The sequence below is a fragment of the Loxodonta africana genome, chromosome 3 (genome assembly GCF_030014295.1).
Source record: "Loxodonta africana isolate mLoxAfr1 chromosome 3, mLoxAfr1.hap2, whole genome shotgun sequence".
Taxonomy (NCBI): Eukaryota; Metazoa; Chordata; class Mammalia; order Proboscidea; family Elephantidae; genus Loxodonta; species Loxodonta africana.
The window spans coordinates 46054256-46073725 of record NC_087344.1 but is presented as its reverse complement, the minus strand read 5'-3'; the positions used below and the strand labels follow the sequence as shown (position 1 = coordinate 46073725).

Here is a 19470-nt window from a genome sequence, read left to right as displayed (position 1 = left end):
CTGACGGCCAATCAGCGCGCTCTGAGAGCCGGCGAGGGGCGCACCGCCGATTGGCCTTGGGCCGGATCCCGCTCCGCCATTGGCAGGCGTGGGTCCCGCCCCCTAGCTACAGGCTCTGCCCCGGCGGCCGGGTTAGGTTGCGGCGCGGGCGGCAGGCGGAGCTGGTCTCGTTGTGCTGCGGCTCCGCGCGGCCTGCAGTCCCGGGCCCGCGCACCGCGCCGCCCGCCGGCCTGCCATGGATTCCGGCCCCGACGGCCCGGTCGCCCCTGGCCCTGCCGCCATCCGCGAGGGTTGGTTCCGCGAGACCTGCAGCCTGTGGCCCGGCCAGGCCTTGTCGCTGCAGGTGGAGCAGCTCCTGCACCATCAGCGCTCGCAGTACCAGGATATCCTTGTCTTCCGCAGGTACCTCCGCCGGTCCGACTTGCGCCCCCGACCCCTCCGGCCCAGAACCCCGCTGCCCTCCCCCACGGGGCCTCCCTCCAAGCTGTGCTCCAGCCTGGACCCTCTTCTGCCCTGACACCCACCCCTCTTCCTGCCGGACCCCTGTCTTGCCTACGAATCCTCTCTCGGAGCCTCCTCTGTTCCCTGCCCCTCCCCCTGCAAAACTGTCAGAAGTTGCTGTGAACTAGGCCCGTCGCCTCACTCGGTCCCCTCCCCAGCCTGCATCCGTTCTCCCGGGCTGGGGGCCAGGGTTTCGGGCGGTCTCCTTGGGCGGGGAGGGGACCTGAGTCTGCACCGGCCCCTGAGTGTGGAGCTCCACGTGTCAGTCTTCGGACACGTCAGAGCAGGCGGGGACGCAGGGCTCAACCCCAGCCCCCACCCGGCCGGCCTGCCTGGTGATCCTCGCCACGTGTCACCCCCAGCACTCAGTCCTGGGACCCCTTGGTAGGGTGGAGGAGACCCTTCCCACCCAGGGTAGGTCGGGTCACCTCCCTTGTTGGCTCGCAGTAAGACCTACGGCAACGTGCTAGTGTTGGACGGCGTCATCCAGTGCACCGAGAGGGACGAGTTCTCCTACCAGGAGATGATTGCTAACCTGCCCCTCTGCAGCCACCCCAACCCGCGCAAGGTACTCTCTACCACCCCATCCCTCATTGCCTGCTGCCAAGGGGCAGGGTCTGCAGTCTGTGTAGGTGACCTCAACCCTAAGCCCATGACCAGGGTCCTACAAAACAGTGTTGACTTCAAGCTGTTGCTCCAGTACTCTGCCCAGTGCTCATCCCAAGGTGCTGTCTGAACAGCTGTCAGAGACAGTGCTGCCAAGGGCAGGGAGAGCAAGGGGGCGGGGCTGCCCACTTTTTACAGGCAAGTCTTACACAGTCTGGGAGGAGCGCACAGTTCAGGCTGAGGCCTGAAGCTTCAGGTACAGCCCCAGGAGGCGCTTTCAGGAACAGTGGGCACCTGTGCCAAGTTCCTGAGACAGGGTAGACACTGAAATACTGGAATCCTTGTTCCAGATGGTTCCGTGTGCGTGCATGTCATCAGCGAGTCCTGCTGGAGCCCAAGGTGTGGGGCTGGTGCCTGCTCAGGCCCTGTCTCCCCTCACTGTCCTCCTTCCCCAAGGTGCTGATCATTGGGGGCGGGGACGGCGGCGTCCTGCGGGAAGTGGTGAAGCACCCCTCCGTGGAGGCCGTGGTCCAGTGCGAGATTGATGAGGTGCGTGCACAGAGCGGGGCAGAGGTCTGGAGCCAGTTCTGTCCTACCACCAACCAGCCATGAGCACTGGGAGCCTCTTCTAGCGGTTGCAATTCGTCCCTCCACCCATTCCCCCTCCAATCAGTGGCAAGTGCAGAGACCCGACTCTGCCCTAATTGCTGTGCACCCTTGGGCAAGTCACTCAGCATTTTCTGGGCCTCCTTCCTTATCTGAAAAACAGATGTCCAGAGAATTCAGTAGGAAAGCCAAGGTAGTAGAGAGCCCAGCACCTATTGGGTGCCCCATCAGTGCTAGTTCCTAGTAGGACTAATTTAGCTCCAAGGCCCAGACAGGCTGCCAGGGCCATTACAACTACCGTACATCTGCCCTTGTACTGCACACATTTTTAGCGAGCACCTGCTATGTGCTGGGCATTGCTCTAGTGGCTGGGAATACAAGAATGAACAACCTAGGGCCATCCCCTGGCCCCTGGAGCTGATATTCTAGTTAGGAGGAAACCTCAAGGTGATCTGATAAAAGCATGATGGGATAAAGGGTAAGGGGCTAAAAATGACCAGGGCAGGCCTCTAAGGAGGCCTGAGTGAGAAGGTTCTCCTTCCTAGCAGGAGGCTTGTGATTACAATGCCCTGAAATAGGAAATAATCAGAAAGCCAGTTAGATGGGACAGTTTGGTTTGTGGGGAGGGTACAGGAATGGCAGGAAATGAGGTCAGAGAGGCAGGCAGGAGCCAGCTCATGATGAGGTGTTGGGAGGAATTACGAGAGTTCTCCCTGTTTTAGAGATGTAAAAACTGAGGTTCCCAAAAGTGCATGGCTTGCCCAAGGTGACCGGCCGATGAGGAGTATTGCCAGGATCCCGCTTAGCTCTGTCCCTCCCTCCCCCACAGGATGTCATCCAAGTGTCTAAGAAGTTCCTGCCAGGTATGGCTATTGCCTACTCCAGCTCAAAGCTGACCCTCCATGTGGGCGACGGTTTTGAGTTCATGAAACAGAACCAGGATGCCTTCGATGTTATCATCACTGACTCCTCAGACCCCATGGGTAAGTGGGGGAGGGGCCCAGGGGCCACCAGGCAGCTGCTAGCCAGTCTCCTGCTCTGGGGCCCCTACTCATTTTTCCAGGGGATAGCTGCACTTTTCCGTTCCTGTATTTCCCTCAGACCTCCTCCCCACCCGCCGGCAACGTGGCTTAGGACAGTAGGGGAGACCTGGAGGAGAGTGGGGCTCTGGCCTTGGTTCATTGAGGCCCCAGCTCCTTCTTCAACCACCTCTGCTCCTGACAGGCCAGAATTGAGATCAGGGTGGGTTCTAGTCTGGAAGCAAGGCATAGGTTCCTCCACTGCAGTGTGGGATTAAAACGTGTTATACCACATCAGGAACAGGGGTGGTAGATCCCTGCACCCCTCAAAGACACCACCTCCAAGGTTACCTTCCAAGGTCTGTATACCTGGGTTCAAATTCCAGCTCTGCCACAGATCCACTGTGGGTCTGTGCAGTAGGATAACGGCGAGTCTATGCAGGGGGGTGGTGGTGGCCTCGGCGCCCACAGGGCCAGGCTCAGGAGGCCTCCACTGGAGTGTGTTCATTGACCCCCTCTCTCCTTCCCACAGGCCCGGCCGAGAGCCTCTTCAAGGAATCCTACTACCAGCTCATGAAGACTGCCCTCAAGAAGGATGGCATTCTCTGCTGCCAGGGTCAGCCCAGCCTCAGGCAGTGAGGTGGGGTGGGTGGGACAGCATGCCCCGCCCCAGCCACCCATGCTGACTCTGCCCACCTCCCTCAGGTGAATGCCAGTGGCTGCACCTGGACCTCATCAAGGAGATGCGGCAATTCTGCAAGTCGCTCTTCCCCGTGGTGGCCTACGCCTACTGCACCATCCCCACCTACCCCAGCGGCCAGATTGGCTTTATGCTGTGCAGCAAGAACCCGGTGAGCTGGGGGGCTGCCAGGGATGGGGGAGGCAGCCTGGGCACGGAGCACCCTCCCCTGATGCCTCATCCCCTCACCCCTGATGCCCACAGAGCACCAACTTCCGGGAGCCAGTGCAGGAGCTGACACAGCCACAGGTGGAGCAGAGGCAGCTGAAATACTACAACTCAGACGTGCACCGGGCAGCCTTTGTGCTGCCCGAGTTCGCCCGCAAGGTAAGCAGCTCTGGGGCATGACATTGGGACCCAGGCTTCCAAGGGGCAGCCTTGGCCCTGTACAACCCAGCATCCTCCTGACTCCCATATCCCTCCAGGCCCTGAATGACATGAGCTGAGCCTGGAGCTGCTGCTGCCGCCACCATCCAGAAACCTCAGTCCAGGGAGCCCCAGGGTGCTTGGGCACCCGCAGCCCCACACAAGAAAGACCCTGTGTGGGCTCTCACCCACCCACCAAGTGTTACCGGCCCCAGAATGCTGCTCAGCCTACCCTGCTGGGCGGACTGTCTGTCTTTCTCTCCACGTGGCGTCCAGCCTTCAAGCCTATACCAGCTGTGTACAGCGCCTTCTCTGCCTTCTGTTGCCCCTCGCTCACCAAACACGTATTTATAACAAAGTTCTGGATTGTGTGTCCCTGGCCTTGACTGGGTCTAGGAGGACAGGGGCTGCAGTGCCTTTGCTGGGCATGGCTGTGGGTGGAGCAGGGGTTTGAGATAGGTGGTCCCCTCCCGGTATAATCTTGGATCAGCTCTTGACCTCTGGCACTGAGGGAAGAGGCAATAGTCAGACCACGACAAATCAGACCCAGATATGTGCTGGGAAGCTGCATGTTCCTTTATCAAACCCCAGGTACGGCCAAGGGTGACACACCCCAAGGGGCCAGGGCTATGGGATTTACAAGTTCTAGGTGGGACCTGCTGCCCTGCAGTGTTCTCAGAATCCAGGTACAATTGAGTCAAGTCCCTTCCTGGGATGGGTGCTGGAGCTGTCCCAGGGGCCTGGGGCTTGGTGGGAGGCGTCACCTTGTGGGTGTTTGAGTTTAACATTTGACACAGCTGGGTTCAAACCCTGCCTGCACCCCCTCTGGCAGACCCCTAAAAACACCGCCTTCCCCCAAATATTAAGAGAATAAAAGTGGGTGTGGGTGGCTGCCCCAGGAACTCCAAGGGCACAGGACTGTCCCCCTTTGGCCCAACCCAGTGCTCTCTCCAAGGTACTGACCTCCTGGACTCAGGTCCTGTGGGTGGAGAAGAGCACCCTCCCACAACAGATCCGAAAAAGATGATCTCAAAAGACCTGGAGGTCACCAGCCCCTCCTGAACCAGGGCATGGGTAGGGCCAGAGGGTGGGTAAGCCCTGGAGGCTTGGGAATGTGCTGGAATCTCCTGTCCCTAGCCTAGGCAGCTGCCCTGGAGCCCGGACACTGAGCAAGAAGTGATTCTGGAATGTCTGGTATAGTGGGAGAAGGAGCGAGGATCCTGCCTTGCCATTAAACATTGGGTACTGCACACCTCCACGCCTAGGAACTCCAGTCCCAGCACCCCCAGACCTTTGACCCCAGGCAGTAGGCCTGACTTCAGCCACATTAACTATCTCCCCAGCAACGGGGCACCTGGAAGAGCCATGGCCTAGGCTCAGCTGTAAGGCTGCCAGTCAAAAGGAGAAGAGCGGTAGCTATTTGCAGAGTGCTTCACTGTAGGCTGGGCCCCAGCTCGAGGCACCAAGTCATTTACTCTTCACAACCACCTGTGAGGAAGATATTGTTCATTCCACACAGAGAGGTTAGGATCTTAGGAACATGCCCGAGGCCACACAGGTGGTAAGGAGGTGAACACCCCAGGCAACTTACCTTCCCGGTTCCTGCTCCTCTCCTCACCCCAGCCCGACAGTGTGGCCTCTGGGGTCAGCCGGAGCACCTTGGGATTGCCAGCAGGCTCATCTGCTCTGACTTCCTCTCTCAGCCCACCCCCAAAGGCTCGCCTTTCTTACCGGGCTCCAGGAAGGCCTATCCCAGGGGACACAGAGAGTGCTGCTGGGAGAGAAGTTGGGGGGAAAAGGAGGTGGTTTGCTCCCCAGGAAGACCAGAGTCTGAATCTCAACTCTGCCTCCCATTAGCTCTGTGACCTTGAGCCACTCACAACTTCTCTATCACCATTTGTAAAACGAGAGCAATGATTCATACCCGTTAAAGTGTTTCAATAAGAAGCCTGTGGAAGGTGGTGCTCGCTGAGCTATGGTGCTCTGCATTGGAAAATAAGGGGAATTCGGAATTTGCTCCTGTGAGGGTAGAAGAAGGAGAGAGGATGGCCCAGATACATGATGAAGTCTAGGGCGCAAGTCATGGAAGAATGAGTGCTGAACCCCATGACTAAAAAAAAAAAGTTCTTTTTTTTTTGACACACCGACCTGACGAAGCAGAAAACCAAACTCCTTGCTGTCGAGTCGATTCTGACTCATAGTGACCCTATAGGACAGAATAGAACTGCCCCATAGTTTCCAAGGAATGCCCAGTGGATTCAAACTGCCGACCTTTTGGTCAGCAGCCGTAGCACTTAACCACTATGCCACCAGGGTTCCTGAAAAAGTAGAAGCAGGAGGTTTGATGAGGAGGTGGCCTGAGTCCCCAGAAGTCCCAGAAATCTTGGAGGGGGCCATGAGCAGAGCCAATCTGTGAAATGGCAAAGAAAACCAATTCCATGTAGATTGTTATATTTTTAGTTATTATTTTTTGTTGTTAGTTGCCATCAAGTCGATTCCGGCGCATGGAGACCCCGTGTGTGCAGAGTAGAGCTGTGCCACATAGGGTTGTCGAGGCTGTGACCTTTCGAAGGCAGATCGTCAGGCCTGTCCTCCAAGGCTCATTTGGGTTGGTTCAAACCACCAACCTTTCAGCGCTTAATTGCTCCTGCCACTGGGACACCTAGTTACTATTCATCAAAATTAATTCAGGATTCAAATATTGCCATGTGGTTTATTAGAAAAAAAAAAATAAAGTCCTCCTATCATCACTTTTCCTCCCCCTAGAGACAGCCACTTTTACCTCTTTTAGCTGGTTATTTTGGTATTTACCTTCACGTCTCTGAATAACATGTGTGTATTACTACATCTTGACTTGTCAGTTTTAGATACCATCTGATGACTTTCCACTAGGGAAGATGAGGATTTAGCTCTTCCTTCCCTGTCCCCACCACACTCTCAACAATCGAATTACAGTCTCGGTAAGCTCAGTATTTAGTGCTTACATTATTGTTGTTAGTTGCAATTGAGTCAGCTCTGACTCATGGTGACCCCCTGTATAACAGAAAGAAAGGTTGCCCAGTCCTGCTCCATCTTCATGGTTGTTGGTATGTTTGAGTCCATTGTTGGACTCAACGCCACCTGTCTGTCACTATGTTACTGTGATGCTGGAACTGAACCACTGGGTTTTGCTTTTGTTTTTTCTTTATACCATGATGCGTTATACAGATGACACAACCTTGCTTGCTGGAAGTGAAGAGACTTGAAGCACTTACAGATGAAGATCAAAGATCACAGCCTTCAGTATGAATTACACCTCGATATAAAGAAAACACAAATCCTCACAACTGGACCAATAAGCAGCATCATGATAAATGGAGAAAAGATTGAGGCTGTCAAGAATTTCATTTTACTTGGATCCACAATCAACACCCATGGAAGCAGCTATTAAGAAATCAAAAGACGCATTGCATTGGGCAAATCAGTTGCAAAAAACCTCTTCAAAGTGTTGAAAAGTGAAGATGTCACTGTGAGGAATAAGGTGCACATGACCCAAGCCATGGTGTTTTCAATCACTTCATATGCGTGCAAAAGCTGGGCAATGAATAAGGAAGACTGAAGAAGAGCTGACACTTTTGAATTGTGCTTTTGGCGAAGGATATTGAATATACCACGGACTGTCAAAAGAACGACTAAATCTATCTTAGAAGAAGTACAACCAGAATGCTCCTTAGAAGCAAGGATGGCAAGACTACATCTCACATACTTTGGACATGTTATCAAGAGGGATCAGTCACTGGAGAAGGACATCATGCTTGGTAGAGGGCGAGGGAAAAGAGGAAGACCCTCAACGAGATGGATTTGCACGGTGGCTACAACAATGGGCTCAAGCATAACAAAGATCTTAAGGATGGTGCAGGACCGGGCAGTGTTTCCTTCTGTTGTGAATAGGATCGAGATGAGTCGGAACCAAATAGGTGGCACCTAACAACAACTACAACCACAATGGACAAGTTTTAGTGGAACTTGTAGACTAAAATAGGCTAGAAAGAAAGACCTGGTGATTTGCTTCTAAAAATTGGCCAATGAAAACTCTATGAATCACAGAATATTATCTACGACTTTGACTCACTTACTTTGGAAGTATCAGGAGGGACCAGTTGCTGGAGAAGTACATTATGTTTGGTAAAGTGAAGGGCCAGCAAAACTGAGGGAAACTTTCAATGACATGAATTGACACAATAGCCACACAATAGTTTACGTTATTGTTGTTGTTGTTAGGTGCTGCTGAGTTGGTTCCGACATAGCGACCCTGTGTACAACAGAACGAAACACTGCCCGGTCCTGTGCCATCCTCACAATTGTTGTTATGCCTGAGCCCATTGTTGCAGCCACTGTCTCAATCCATCTCGTTGAGGGTCTTCCTCTTTTTCACTGCCCCTCTACTTTACCAAGCATGATGTCCTTCTCCAGGGACTAATCCTTCCTGATAACATGTCCAAAGTATGTGAGGTGAAGTCTTGCTAGCCTTGCTTCTTAGGAACATTCTGGCTGTTCTTCTTCCAAGACAGATTTGTTTGTTCTTCTGGCAGTCCACAGTATATTCAGTGTTCTCCCCCAATACCATGATCCAAAGACATCAATTCTTCGGTCTTCCTTATTCATTGTCCAGCTTCACATTCCTATGAGGCAACTGAAAACACCATGGCTTGGGTCAGGCACACCTTATTCCTTAAAGTGATATCTTTGCTTTTTGACACTTTATAAAGAGGTCTTTTGCAGCTGATTTGCCCAATGCAATGCATCTTTTGGTTTTTTTTTTTCTTAATAGTTTTTATTGTGCTTTAAGTGAAAGTTTACAAATCAAGTCAGTCTCTCACACAAAAACCCATATACACCTTGCTACACGCTCCCAATTACTCTCCTCTAATGAGACAGCCCACTCTCTCCCTCCACTCTCTCTTTTCATGTCCGTTTCGCCAGCTTCTAACCCCCCCTCCACCCTCTCATCTCCCCTCCAGGCAGGAGATGCCAACATAGTCTCAAGTGTCCATCCGATCCAAGAAGCTCACTCCTTACCGGCATCCCTCTCCAACCCATTGTCCAGTCCAATCCATATCTGAAGAGTTGGCTTTGGGAATGGTTCCTGTCCTGGGCCAACAGAAGGTCTGGGGGCCATGACCACCGGGGTCCTTCCAGTCTCAGTCAGACCATTAAGTCTGGTCTTATGAGAATTTGGGGTCTGCATCCCACTGCTCTCCTGCTCCCTCAGGGATTCTCTGTTGTGTTCCCTGTCAGGGCAGTCATCAGTTGTAGCTGGGCACCATCTGGTTCTTTTGGTCTCAGGATGATGTAGTCTCTGGTTCATGTGGCCCTTTCTGTCTCTCGGGCTCATAATCACCTTGTGTCCTTGGTGTTCTTCATTCTCCTTTGCTCCAGGTGGGTTGAGACCAATTGATGCATCTTAGCTGGCTGCTTGCTAGCGTTTAAGACCCCAGACGCCACTCTTCAAAGTGGGATGCAGAATGTTTTCTTAATAGATTTTATTATGCCTTTTGACTTAGATGTCCCCTGAAACCATGGTCCCCACACCCCTGCCCCTGCTACGCTGGCCTTCTAAGCAGTTTATTCAGGAAACTTCTTTGCTTTTGGTTTAGTCCAATTGTGCTGACCTCCACTGTACTGTGTGCTGTCTTTCCCTTCACATAAAGTAGTTCTTATCTACTAATTAGTGAATGCCCCTCTCCCATCCTCCCTCCCTCCCACCTCTCGTAACCACGAAAGAATGTTTTCTTCTCAGTTTAAACTCTTTCTCAAGTTCTTATGATAGTGATCTTATACAATATTTGTCCTTTTGCAACTGACTAATTTCACTCAGCATAATGCCTTCCAGGTTCCTCCATGTTATGAAATGTCTCACAGATTCCTCACTGTTCTTTATCGATGTGTAGTATTCCATTGTGTGAATATACCATAATTTATCCATTCATCCGTTGATGGGCACCTTGATTCTTTCCATCTTTTTGCTATTGTAAACAGTGCTGCAATAAACATGGGTGTGCATATATCTGTTCGTGTAAAGGCTCTTATTTCTCTAGGGTATATTCCAAGGAGTGGGATTGCTGGATCATATGGTAGTTATGTTTACAGCTTTTTAAGGAAGCGGCAAATCGATTTCCAAAGTGGTTGTACCATTTTACATTCCCACCAGTAGTGTAGAAGTGTTCCAATCTCTCCACAGCCTCTCCAACATTTATTATTTTGTGTTTTTTGGATTAATGCCAACCTTGTTGGAGTGAGGTGAAATCTCATTGTAGGTCTGATCTGCATTTCTCTAATGGCTAATGATCATGAACATTTCCTCATATATCTGTTAGCTACCTGAATGTCATCTTTAGTGAAGTGTCTATTCATATCTTTTGCCCATTTTTTAATTGGGTTATTTGTCTTTTTGCAGTTGAGTTTTTGCAGTATCATGTAGATTTTAGAGATCAGGCGCTGATCAGAAATGTCATAGCTAAAAACTTTTTCCCAGTCTGTAAGTAGTCTTTTTACTCTTTTGGTGAAGTCTTTGGATGAGCATAGGCATTTGATTTTTAGGAGCTCCCAGTTATCCAGTTTTTCTTCTACATTCTTTATAATGTTTTGTATACTGTTTATGCCATGCATTAGGGCTCGTAACGTCCCTATTTTTTCTTCCATGATCTTTATCGTTTTAGATTTTATATTTAGGTCTTTGATCCATTTTGAATTAGTTTTTGTGGATGGAGCAAGGTATGGGTCTTGTTTCATTTTTCTGGAGATGGATATCCAGTTATGCCAGCACCACTTGTTAAAAAGACTGTCTTTTCCCCATTTAACTGTTTTGGGGCCTTTGTCAAATATCAACTGCTCATATGTGGATGGATTTATGTCTGGATTCTCAATTCTGTTCCATTGGTCCATGTATCTGTTGTTGTACCAGTACCAGGCTGTTTTGACTACTGTGGCGGTATAACAGGTTCTAAAATCAGGTAAAGTAAGGCCTCCCACTTTGTTCTTCTTTTTCAGTAATGCCTTATTTATCCGGGACCTCTTTCCCTTCCATATGAAATTGATGATTTGTTTCTCCATCTCATTAAAGGATGTCCTTGGGATTTGGATCAGAATTGCATTAAATGTATAGATCACTTTTGGTAGAATAGACATTTTTTTAATGTTAAGTCTTCCTATCCACGAGCAAGGTATGGTCTTTCACTTATGTACGTCTCTTTTGATTTCTTGCAGATGTGTACTGTAGTTTTCTTTGTATAAGTCTTTTACATCTCTGATAAGATTTATTCCTAAGTATTTTGTCTTCTTGGTGGCTACTTTAAATGGCATTGATTTGGTGATTTCCTCTTCGATGTTCTTTTTGTTGGTGTAGAGGAATCCAGCTGATTTTTGGATGTTTATATTGTATCCCGATACTCTGCTGAACTCTTCTATTAGTTTCAGTAGTTTTCTGGAGGATTCCTTAGGGTTTTCTGTGTGTAAGATCATGTCATCTGCAAATAGAGATACTTTTACTTCTTCCTTGCCAATCTGGATGCCCTTTATTTCTTTATCTAGCCTAATTGCTCTGGATAGGACTTCCAGCACAATGTTGAATAAGAATGATGATAAAGGGCATCCTTGTCTGGTTCCCGATCTCAGTGGGAATGTTTTCAGGCTCTCTCCATTTAGGGTGATGTTGGCTGATGGCTGTTGGCTTTGTATAAATGCCCTTCATATGTTGAGAGATTTTCCTTCTATTCCTATTTTGCTGAGAGTTTTTATCATGAGTGAGTGTTGAACTTTGTCAAATGCCTTTTCTGCATCAATTGATAAAATCATGTGATTCTTGTCTTTTGTTTTATTTATGTGATGGATTACATTAATTGTTTTTCTAATGTCGAACCATCCCTGCATACCTGGTATGAATCCCACTTGGTCATGGTGAATTATTTTTTTGATATGTTGTTGAATTCTATTGGCTAGAATTTTGTTGAGGATTTTTGCATCTACATTCATGAGGGATATAGATCTATAATTTTCTTTTCTTGTGGTGTCTTTACCTGGTTTTGGTATCAGGGATATGGTGGCTTCATAGAATGAGTTTGCTAGTGTTTCGTCCTTTTCTATGCTCTGAAATACCTTTAGTAGTAGTGGTGTTAACTCTTCTCTGAAAGTTTGGTAGAACTCTGCAGTGAAGCCGTCCAGACCAGGGCTTTTTTTTTGTTGGGACTTTTTCGATTACCTTTTCAATCTCTTCTTTTGTTATGGGTCTATTTAGTTGTCCTACCTCTGTTCGTGTTAGTTTAGGTAGGTAGTATGTTTCTAGGAATTCATCCATTTCTTCTAGGTTTTCAAATTTGTTTGAGTATAGTTTTTCATACTAGTCTGATATGATTCTTTTGATTTCAGTTGGGTCTGTTATAATATCGCCCATCTCATTTCTTTTTCGGGTTATTTGCTTTCTCTCCTGTTTTTCTTTTGCCAGTTTGGGCAGTGGTTTATCAATTTTGTTTATTTTTTCAGAAAAACAGCTTTTGGTCTTGTTAATTCTTTTAATTGTTTTTCTGTTTGCTATTTCATTTAGTTCAGCTCTAGTTTTTATCATTTGTTTTCTTCTGGTGCCTGTGGGTTTCTTTCGTTGCTCTCTTTCTATTTGTTCAAGTTGTAGGGATAATTCTTTGATTTTGGCCCTTTCTTATTTTTGGATGTGTGCATTTATTGATACAAATTGGCCTCTGAGCACCACTTTTGCTCTGTCCCAAAGGTTCTGATAGGAAGTGTTTTCATTCTCATTGGATTCTATGAATTTCTTTATTCCATCCTTAATGTCTTCTATAATCCAGTCTTTTTTGAGCAGGGTATTGTTCAGTTTCCAAGTGTTTGATTTCTTTTCCCTGCTTTTCCTGTTATTGATTTCCACTTTTATGGCCTTATGGTCAGAGAAGATGCTTTGTAATATTTCAATGTTTTGGATTCTGCTAAGGCTTGCTTTATGATCTAATATGTGGTCTATTCTAGAGAATGATCCATGTGCACTAGAAAAAAAAGTATGCTTGGTTGCTGTTGGTTGGAGTATTCTGTATATGTCTACAAGGTCAAGTTGGTTGATTGTGGCATTTAGATCTTCCGTGTCTTTATTGAGCTTCTTTCTGGATGTCCTGTCCTTAACTGAAAGTGGTGTGTTGAAGTCTCCTAGTATTATTGTGGAGCTGTCTATATCACTTTTCAATGCTGATAGAGTTTGTTTTATGTATCTTGTGGCCCTGTCATTGGGTGCATAAATATTTAATATGGTTATATCTTCTTGGTGTATTGTCCTTTAATCATTATATAGTGTCCTTCCTTATCCTTTCTGATGGATTTAACTTTAAAGTCTGTTTTGTCAGAAATTAATATTGCCACTCCTGCTCTTTTTTGATTGTTGTTTCCTTGATATATTTTTTCCATCCTTTGAGTTTTAGTTTGTTTGTGTCTCTAAGTCTAAGGTGTGTCTCTGGTAGGCAGCATATAGATGGATCTTGTTTTTTAATCCATTCTGCCACTCTCTATCTCTTTATTGGTACATTTAATCCATTTACATTCAGGGTAATGATGGATAGGTATGAATTTAGTGCTATCATTTTGATGTCTTTTTTTGTGTATTGACAGTTTCTTTTTCCCACTTGATTTTATGTGCTGAGTAGATTTTCTTTATATATTGTCCTTTCCTCATATTCATTGTTGTTGATTTTGTTTCTGCTGAGTCTCTATTTTTTTCTCATATTTTATTTTGATGAGTAGGATAGTTTGTCTCCTTTGTGGTTACCTTATTATTTGCCCCTATTTTTCTAAATTTAAAACTAACTTTCATTTCTTTGTATTGCCATATCTTCCTCTCCATATGGACGGTGTATGATTACGTTTCTTAGTTCCTCTTTATTAATGGTGTCTTCTTTTATTTTTTTCTTTTATATAATAACATCGCTGTTACCCTGTGTTGGGCTTTTTTTTTTTTTAATCTTGCTTTGTGTTTTTGGGTTTCCTTGTCTGGATTGACTACTGGTTGTTCTGCCCAGTGTTCTAGTCTTGGGTCCATACCTGATATTATTGATTTTCTAACCAAAGAACTCCCTTTAGTATTTCTTGTAGTTTTGGTTTGGTTTTTATGAATTCCTTCAACTTGTGTTTATCTGGAAATGTCTTAATTTCACCTTCATATTTAAGAGACAGTTTTGATGGATATATGATTCTTGGCAGGCAATTTTTTCCTTCCATTTTTTAAATATATCATCCCATTGCCTTCTTGCCTGCATGGTTTCTGCTGAGTAGTCCGAGCTTATTCTTACTGGCTTCCTTTGTAGGTGACTTTTCGTTTATCCCTCGCTGCGCTTATAGTTGTCTCTTTATCTTTGGTTTTGGCAAGCTTGATTATAATGTCTTGGTGACTTTCTTTTAAGATCTACGTTATGTGAAGTTTGATGAGCATCTTGGACAGATATCTTCTCATCTTTCACATTATCAGGGAAGTTTTCTGCCAACAAATCTTCAACAATTTTCTCTGCATTTTCTGTTATCCCTCCATGTTCTGGTACTCCAGTCACTCGTAGGTTATTTTTCTTGATAGAGTCCCACATGATTCTTAAGGTTTCTTCATTTTTTTTAATTCTTTTATCTGATTTTTCTTCAACTATATTAGTGCCAAGTGATTTACCTTTGAGTTCAGAAATTCTAGCTTCTACTTGCTCAATTCTGCTCCTCTGATTTTCTATTGAATTATCTAATTCTGTAATTTTATTGTTAATCTTCTGAATTTCTGATTGCTGGCTGTCTATGGATTTTTCCAGCTTATTAAACTTTTCCTTATGTTCCTGAATAATCTAATTTCTTCAGTTGATTTATCTGTGTGTTCCTTGGCTTGTTCTGCATATTGCCTCATTTCTTTCCTGATGTCTTGAAGGGTTCTGTATATTAAACTTTTGTATTCTGCATCTGGTAATTCCAGGAAAGCACTTTCATCTAGAAGATCCCTGGATTCTTTGTTTTGAGATCCTGTTGAGGTGATCATGGTCTGTTTCTTTATGTGACTTGATAGTGACTGTTGTCTCTGAGCTATCTATAAGTTATTGTATTAGTTTATGCTTGCTTACTGTGTCGTAGCTTGTTGCTTTGTTTTGTTTTGGTATACCCCTATGGGTTGCTTGAGTGAGCAAGCTTGATTATTTTCACCTTTAGAGCTCTAACGTCCTGTCCCCAGATGGCTAGAGCTGTTATCAGGTATATCAGTCTAGGAGTCCTTTCAGTTTTCTTGTATGAATTCAGCTCAGGTTTCCAGGTAGCTCATATCAAGTGCATGGTACAGGCTCTGTCGTACAGTCTTAGAGGGGCAGGGGTGATTGGTGTATATACTGGTATCTGATTGCAGCAGGGAGTCATGCTCTGAACAAGGCAGGGGGCTGAGAACCGACCCCCAAGTGTCTCTGAGGAAAACATTTCTCTGTTCCCTAGAGCATGCTGGTGGATGGGTTCTCCAGAGGGACCAGGGGCACCCAAAGTTTTTGGTTGTAAGGACAGGGAGGTACCAGTTATCTATGGACCCCTGTCGTGGGTGGCTGGGTGACCTGAGTAGAGCTACCAGTCCTTAGGTCCCTGTTGTGAGTAGGTCAGGACCTTGTTTAATAGGCAAAGCAATGTCAAACATCAAACACCCACCTCGCCACAGCACAGCTGAAGTGGTTGGAGTTTGCTAACAAGGGCCTATTCTCCCGAAATAGGCCCACACAGGTCCATGCAGAAGGGAAAGGTGCTCAAGGTCCATGGACGGTTTATGCCTGGACAGGAGCCACTTCTGTCCTGAGCTCCCTCGGTTAATGGAGCTAGCAAATTATCTTTTCCCCCCACTTGGAAATTTTTCCTTCCCCAAGGCTGGGAGGACGGCTCTAGGTGCTCACCAGGGTCTATCTCAGGCCCAGGGATTCAGCCGCTGAAGCCGGCTTGGGGGGAGGGGGGCAGCGCGGCAAAATATACCCAGGTACTTAGCTTTTGCCGAGAGTGCCCTTCTCCTCAGGTTCTGGAAGTTGTGAGCGGGTTGTGTGGCTGCTGCTTCTCCCTGGGGAAACTGCGGCCAAAAGCTAGGACCAGCTTGTCGCAGCCGCTGCCCCTGCTGCGGCCACTCTGGGAATGGTGCCTGAGGGCTCCCCGTGATTCAGGTCCGGCAACTCCTCTCCGCTTCTGAACGGCTTCTTCCTTCCCCTGCCCCTCAGTTCGTTGTCTAAGCTTACCTTTGATGCTCAGGGCTCCCAGCTTATCACAAATATACTGGTTTCACTTGTTTTTTCGGGTCTTGTAAAGAGAGCTCGACGGAAGCATCTGTCTATTCTGCCTTCTCGGCCCCGCCTCTTTTGACTTCTTGATTGCTGCTTCCTTGGACATTGATTGTGGATCCAAGTAAAATGAAATCCTTGACAACTTCAACCTTTTCTCCGTATATCGTGGTGTTGCTTATTGGTCCAGTTGCAAGGATTTTAGTTTTCTTTATGTTGAGGTGTAATCCATACTGAAGGCTGTGGTCTTTGATCTTCATCAGTAAGTGCTTCAAGTCCTCTTTACTTTCAGAAAGCAAGGTTGTGTCATCTGCATAACGTAGGTTGTTAATGAGCCTTCCTGCAATCCTGGTGCCGCATTCTTCTTGTATAGTCCAGGTTCTCCAATTTTTTGCTCAGCATATGGTCTGAATAAGTATGGTGAAAGGATAGAACCCTGACACACACCTCTCCTGAATTTAAACCACGAAGTATCCACTTGTTCTGTTCAAACAACTGCCTCTTGATCTGGGCACATGTTCCTCACGAGCACAATTAAGTGTTCTGGAATTTCCATTCTTCTCAAAGCTACCCGTAATTTTTTATGATCCACACAGTCAAATGCCTTTGCATAGTCAGAAAAAAACATAGGTAAACACCTTCCTAGTATTCTCTGCTTTCAGCCGGGATCTATCTGACATCAGCGATGATATCCCTCATTCTATGTCCTTTTCTGAATCAGCTTGAATTTCTGGCAGTTAGCTGTCAATATAAGGCTGCACCATTTTTGAATGATCTTCAGCAAAATTTACTTGTGTTTTATATTAATGATATTTTTCCATGATTTCCTTTTTTTGTTGGATCACCTTTCTTTGGAATGTGTACAAATATGAATCTCTTCCAGTCCATTAGCCAGCTAGCTGTCCTTCAAATTTCTTGGCATAGACAAGTGAGCGCTTCCAGCACTGCATCCCTTTGTTGAAACATCTCAGTTGGTATGCTGCCAATTCCTGGAGCCTTGTTTTTCACCAATGAGGATTGGACTTCTTCCTTCAGTATCATCGGTTCTTGATCAGATGCTACCTCCTGAAACGGTTGAACATCAACCAATTCTTTTTTATAGTGATTCTGTGTATTCCTTCCATCTTCTTTTGATGCTTCTAATTTCCCCCCCTATAATCCTTCAATATTGCAACTCAAGGCTTGAGTTTTTTTCTTCAAAAATGTCAAGTGTGCTCTTCACTTTTAGTTTCCAGCTCTGAGTCTTTGCACATACCATTACAATAATTTGTCTTCTCAAGCTGCCCTTTGAAACCTTCTGCTCAGCTCTTTGACTTCACTGTTTGTTCCTTTTGCTTTAGCTACTCTACATTCAAGAGCAAGTTGAGAAGGAATGGTGTTGCATTCATCATCAAAAAGAATTTCAAGGTCTATCCTGAAGTACGATGTTCTCAGTGATAAAATCCGTATGCCTACAAGGAAGACCAGTTAATATGCCTATTATTCAAATTTATGCACCAACCGCTATGGCCAAAGATGAAGAAATTGAAGATTTTTACCACCTTGATCAAACATGCAATCAAGATGCATTGATAATTACTGGTGATTGAAATGTGAAAATTGGAAACAAAGAAGAAGATAAAGTAGTTGGAAAATATGGCCTTGGTGACAGAAACAATGCTGGACATCACATGATAGAATTTTGCAGGACCAAATGACTTCTTCATGGCAAATACCTTTTTCAACGACATAAAAGGCGACTGTACACATGGGCCTCACCAGATGGAATACACAGGAATCAAATCAACTACATCTGTGGAAAGAGATGATGGAGAAGCTCAATATCATCTGTCGAAACAGGGCCAGGGGCCAACTGTGGAGCAGACCATCAAATGTTCCAATGCAAGTTCAAGTTGAAGCTAAAGAAAATTAGAACAAGTCCATGAGAACCAAAGTATGACCTTGAGTACTAAGTGCCTGAACTTAGAGACCATTTCAGGAACAGATTTGACTCATTAAACACTAATGAACAAAGACCAGATGAGTTTTGAAATGACATCAAGGACATCATACATGAAGAAAGCAAGAGCTCATTAAAAAGACAGGAAAGAAAGAACAGATCAAAATAGATGTCAGAAGAGACTGAAACTTACATTATTGTAACTATGTAATTGCTGTTCACATCTAACACAAGTGATAAACTATTACCACTTTTTATCTCCTACATAATTTCTTGTTCTCCCTGGAGGTTTTTTTTTTTTTTTTTTCTTCATTTGTAGTATTGTTGTTGTTGTTAGGTGTCTTCTAGTCAGTTCTGACTCATAGCAACCGTAGGCACAATAGAACAAAACACTGCCCGGTCTTGCACCATCCTCACAATTGTTGTTATGCTTGAGCCCATTGTTGCAGCCACTATGTGAATCTATCTCATTGAGGGTCTTCTTTTTTTTCTCTGACCCTCTACTTTACCAAGCATGATGTCCTTCTCCAGGGACTGATCCCTCCGGACAACATGTCCAAAGTATGTGAGATGCAGTCTCACCATTCTTGCTTCCAAGGAGCATTTTGGTTGTACTTCCAAGACAAACTTGTTCACTCTTTTGGCAGTCCGTGGTATATTCAATATGCTTTGCCAACACCACAATTCAAAGGTATCAATTCTTCCTCAGTCTTCCTTATTCATCGTCCAGCTTTTGCATGTGTATGAGGCAATTGAAAACACCATGGCTCGGGTAGGCGCACCTTAGTCCTCAAGTTCACATCTTTGCTTTTTAACACTTTAAAGAGATCTCTTGCACTGGATTTGCCCAATGCGATGTGTCTATTCATTTTTTGACTGCTGCTTCCATGGATGTTGATTGTGGATCCAAGTAAAATAAAATCCTTAACAACCTCAGTCTTTTCTCCATTCATCATGATGTTGCTTATTGGTCCAGTTGCAAAGATTTATGTTTTCTTTATGTTGAGATGTAATCCATACTGAAGGCTGTGGTCTTTGATCTTCATCAGTAAGTGCTTCAAGTCCTCTTTACTTTCAGCAAGGAAGATTGTGTCATCTGCATAACGCAGGTTGTTAAAGAATCTTCCTCCAATCCTGATGCCCCGTTCGTCTTCATAAAGTCCAGCTTCTCAGATTATTTGCTCAGCATACAGACTGAATAGGTATGGTGAAAGGATACACCCTGATGCACACCTTTCCTGACTTTAAACCATATGGTATCGCCTTGTTCTGTTCAAATGACTGCCTCTTGATCCATGTACAGATTCTTCATGAGCACAATTAAGTGTTCCGGAGTTCTCATTCTCTGCAATGTTATCCATAATTTGTTATGATCCACACAGTCGAATGCTTTAACATAGT

At 45.9% G+C, this 19470-nt stretch overlaps 2 protein-coding genes across 2 annotated transcripts in view; both read left to right on the top strand.

The window, feature by feature from the left end:
• The first annotated feature begins 215 nt into the window (after positions 1–215).
• Positions 216–4195, top strand: SRM (spermidine synthase). Its single transcript, XM_003413472.3, has 8 exons — positions 216–402; positions 949–1069; positions 1564–1656; positions 2543–2696; positions 3265–3348; positions 3438–3583; positions 3676–3798; positions 3897–4195. The coding sequence occupies exons 1-8, from the start codon at positions 236–238 to the stop codon at positions 3915–3917; spliced, it is 909 nt and encodes a 302-aa protein (XP_003413520.1). The 5' UTR covers positions 216–235; the 3' UTR covers positions 3918–4195.
• Positions 4196–5377: 1182 nt separating this feature from the next.
• The window catches only part of MASP2 (MBL associated serine protease 2), a 38260-nt gene continuing 24167 nt past the window's right edge, over positions 5378–19470 (top strand). The window contains exons 1-2 of the mRNA XM_064279927.1: positions 5378–5398; positions 15875–16016. Coding sequence (XP_064135997.1) covers positions 5378–5398; positions 15875–16016 — 163 coding nt within the window. The remainder of the gene's footprint in view (positions 5399–15874; positions 16017–19470) is intronic.

Coding starts and splice junctions, on each gene's coding strand:
- SRM (XM_003413472.3), top strand. CDS start 236: ATGGATTCCGGCCCCGACGGCCCGGTCGCCCCTGGCCCTGCCGCCATC. Junction 1,070..1,563: donor GCCACCCCAACCCGCGCAAG/GTACTCTCTACC, acceptor TCCTTCCCCAAG/GTGCTGATCATTGGGGGCGG. Junction 3,349..3,437: donor TGGCATTCTCTGCTGCCAGG/GTCAGCCCAGCC, acceptor CACCTCCCTCAG/GTGAATGCCAGTGGCTGCAC.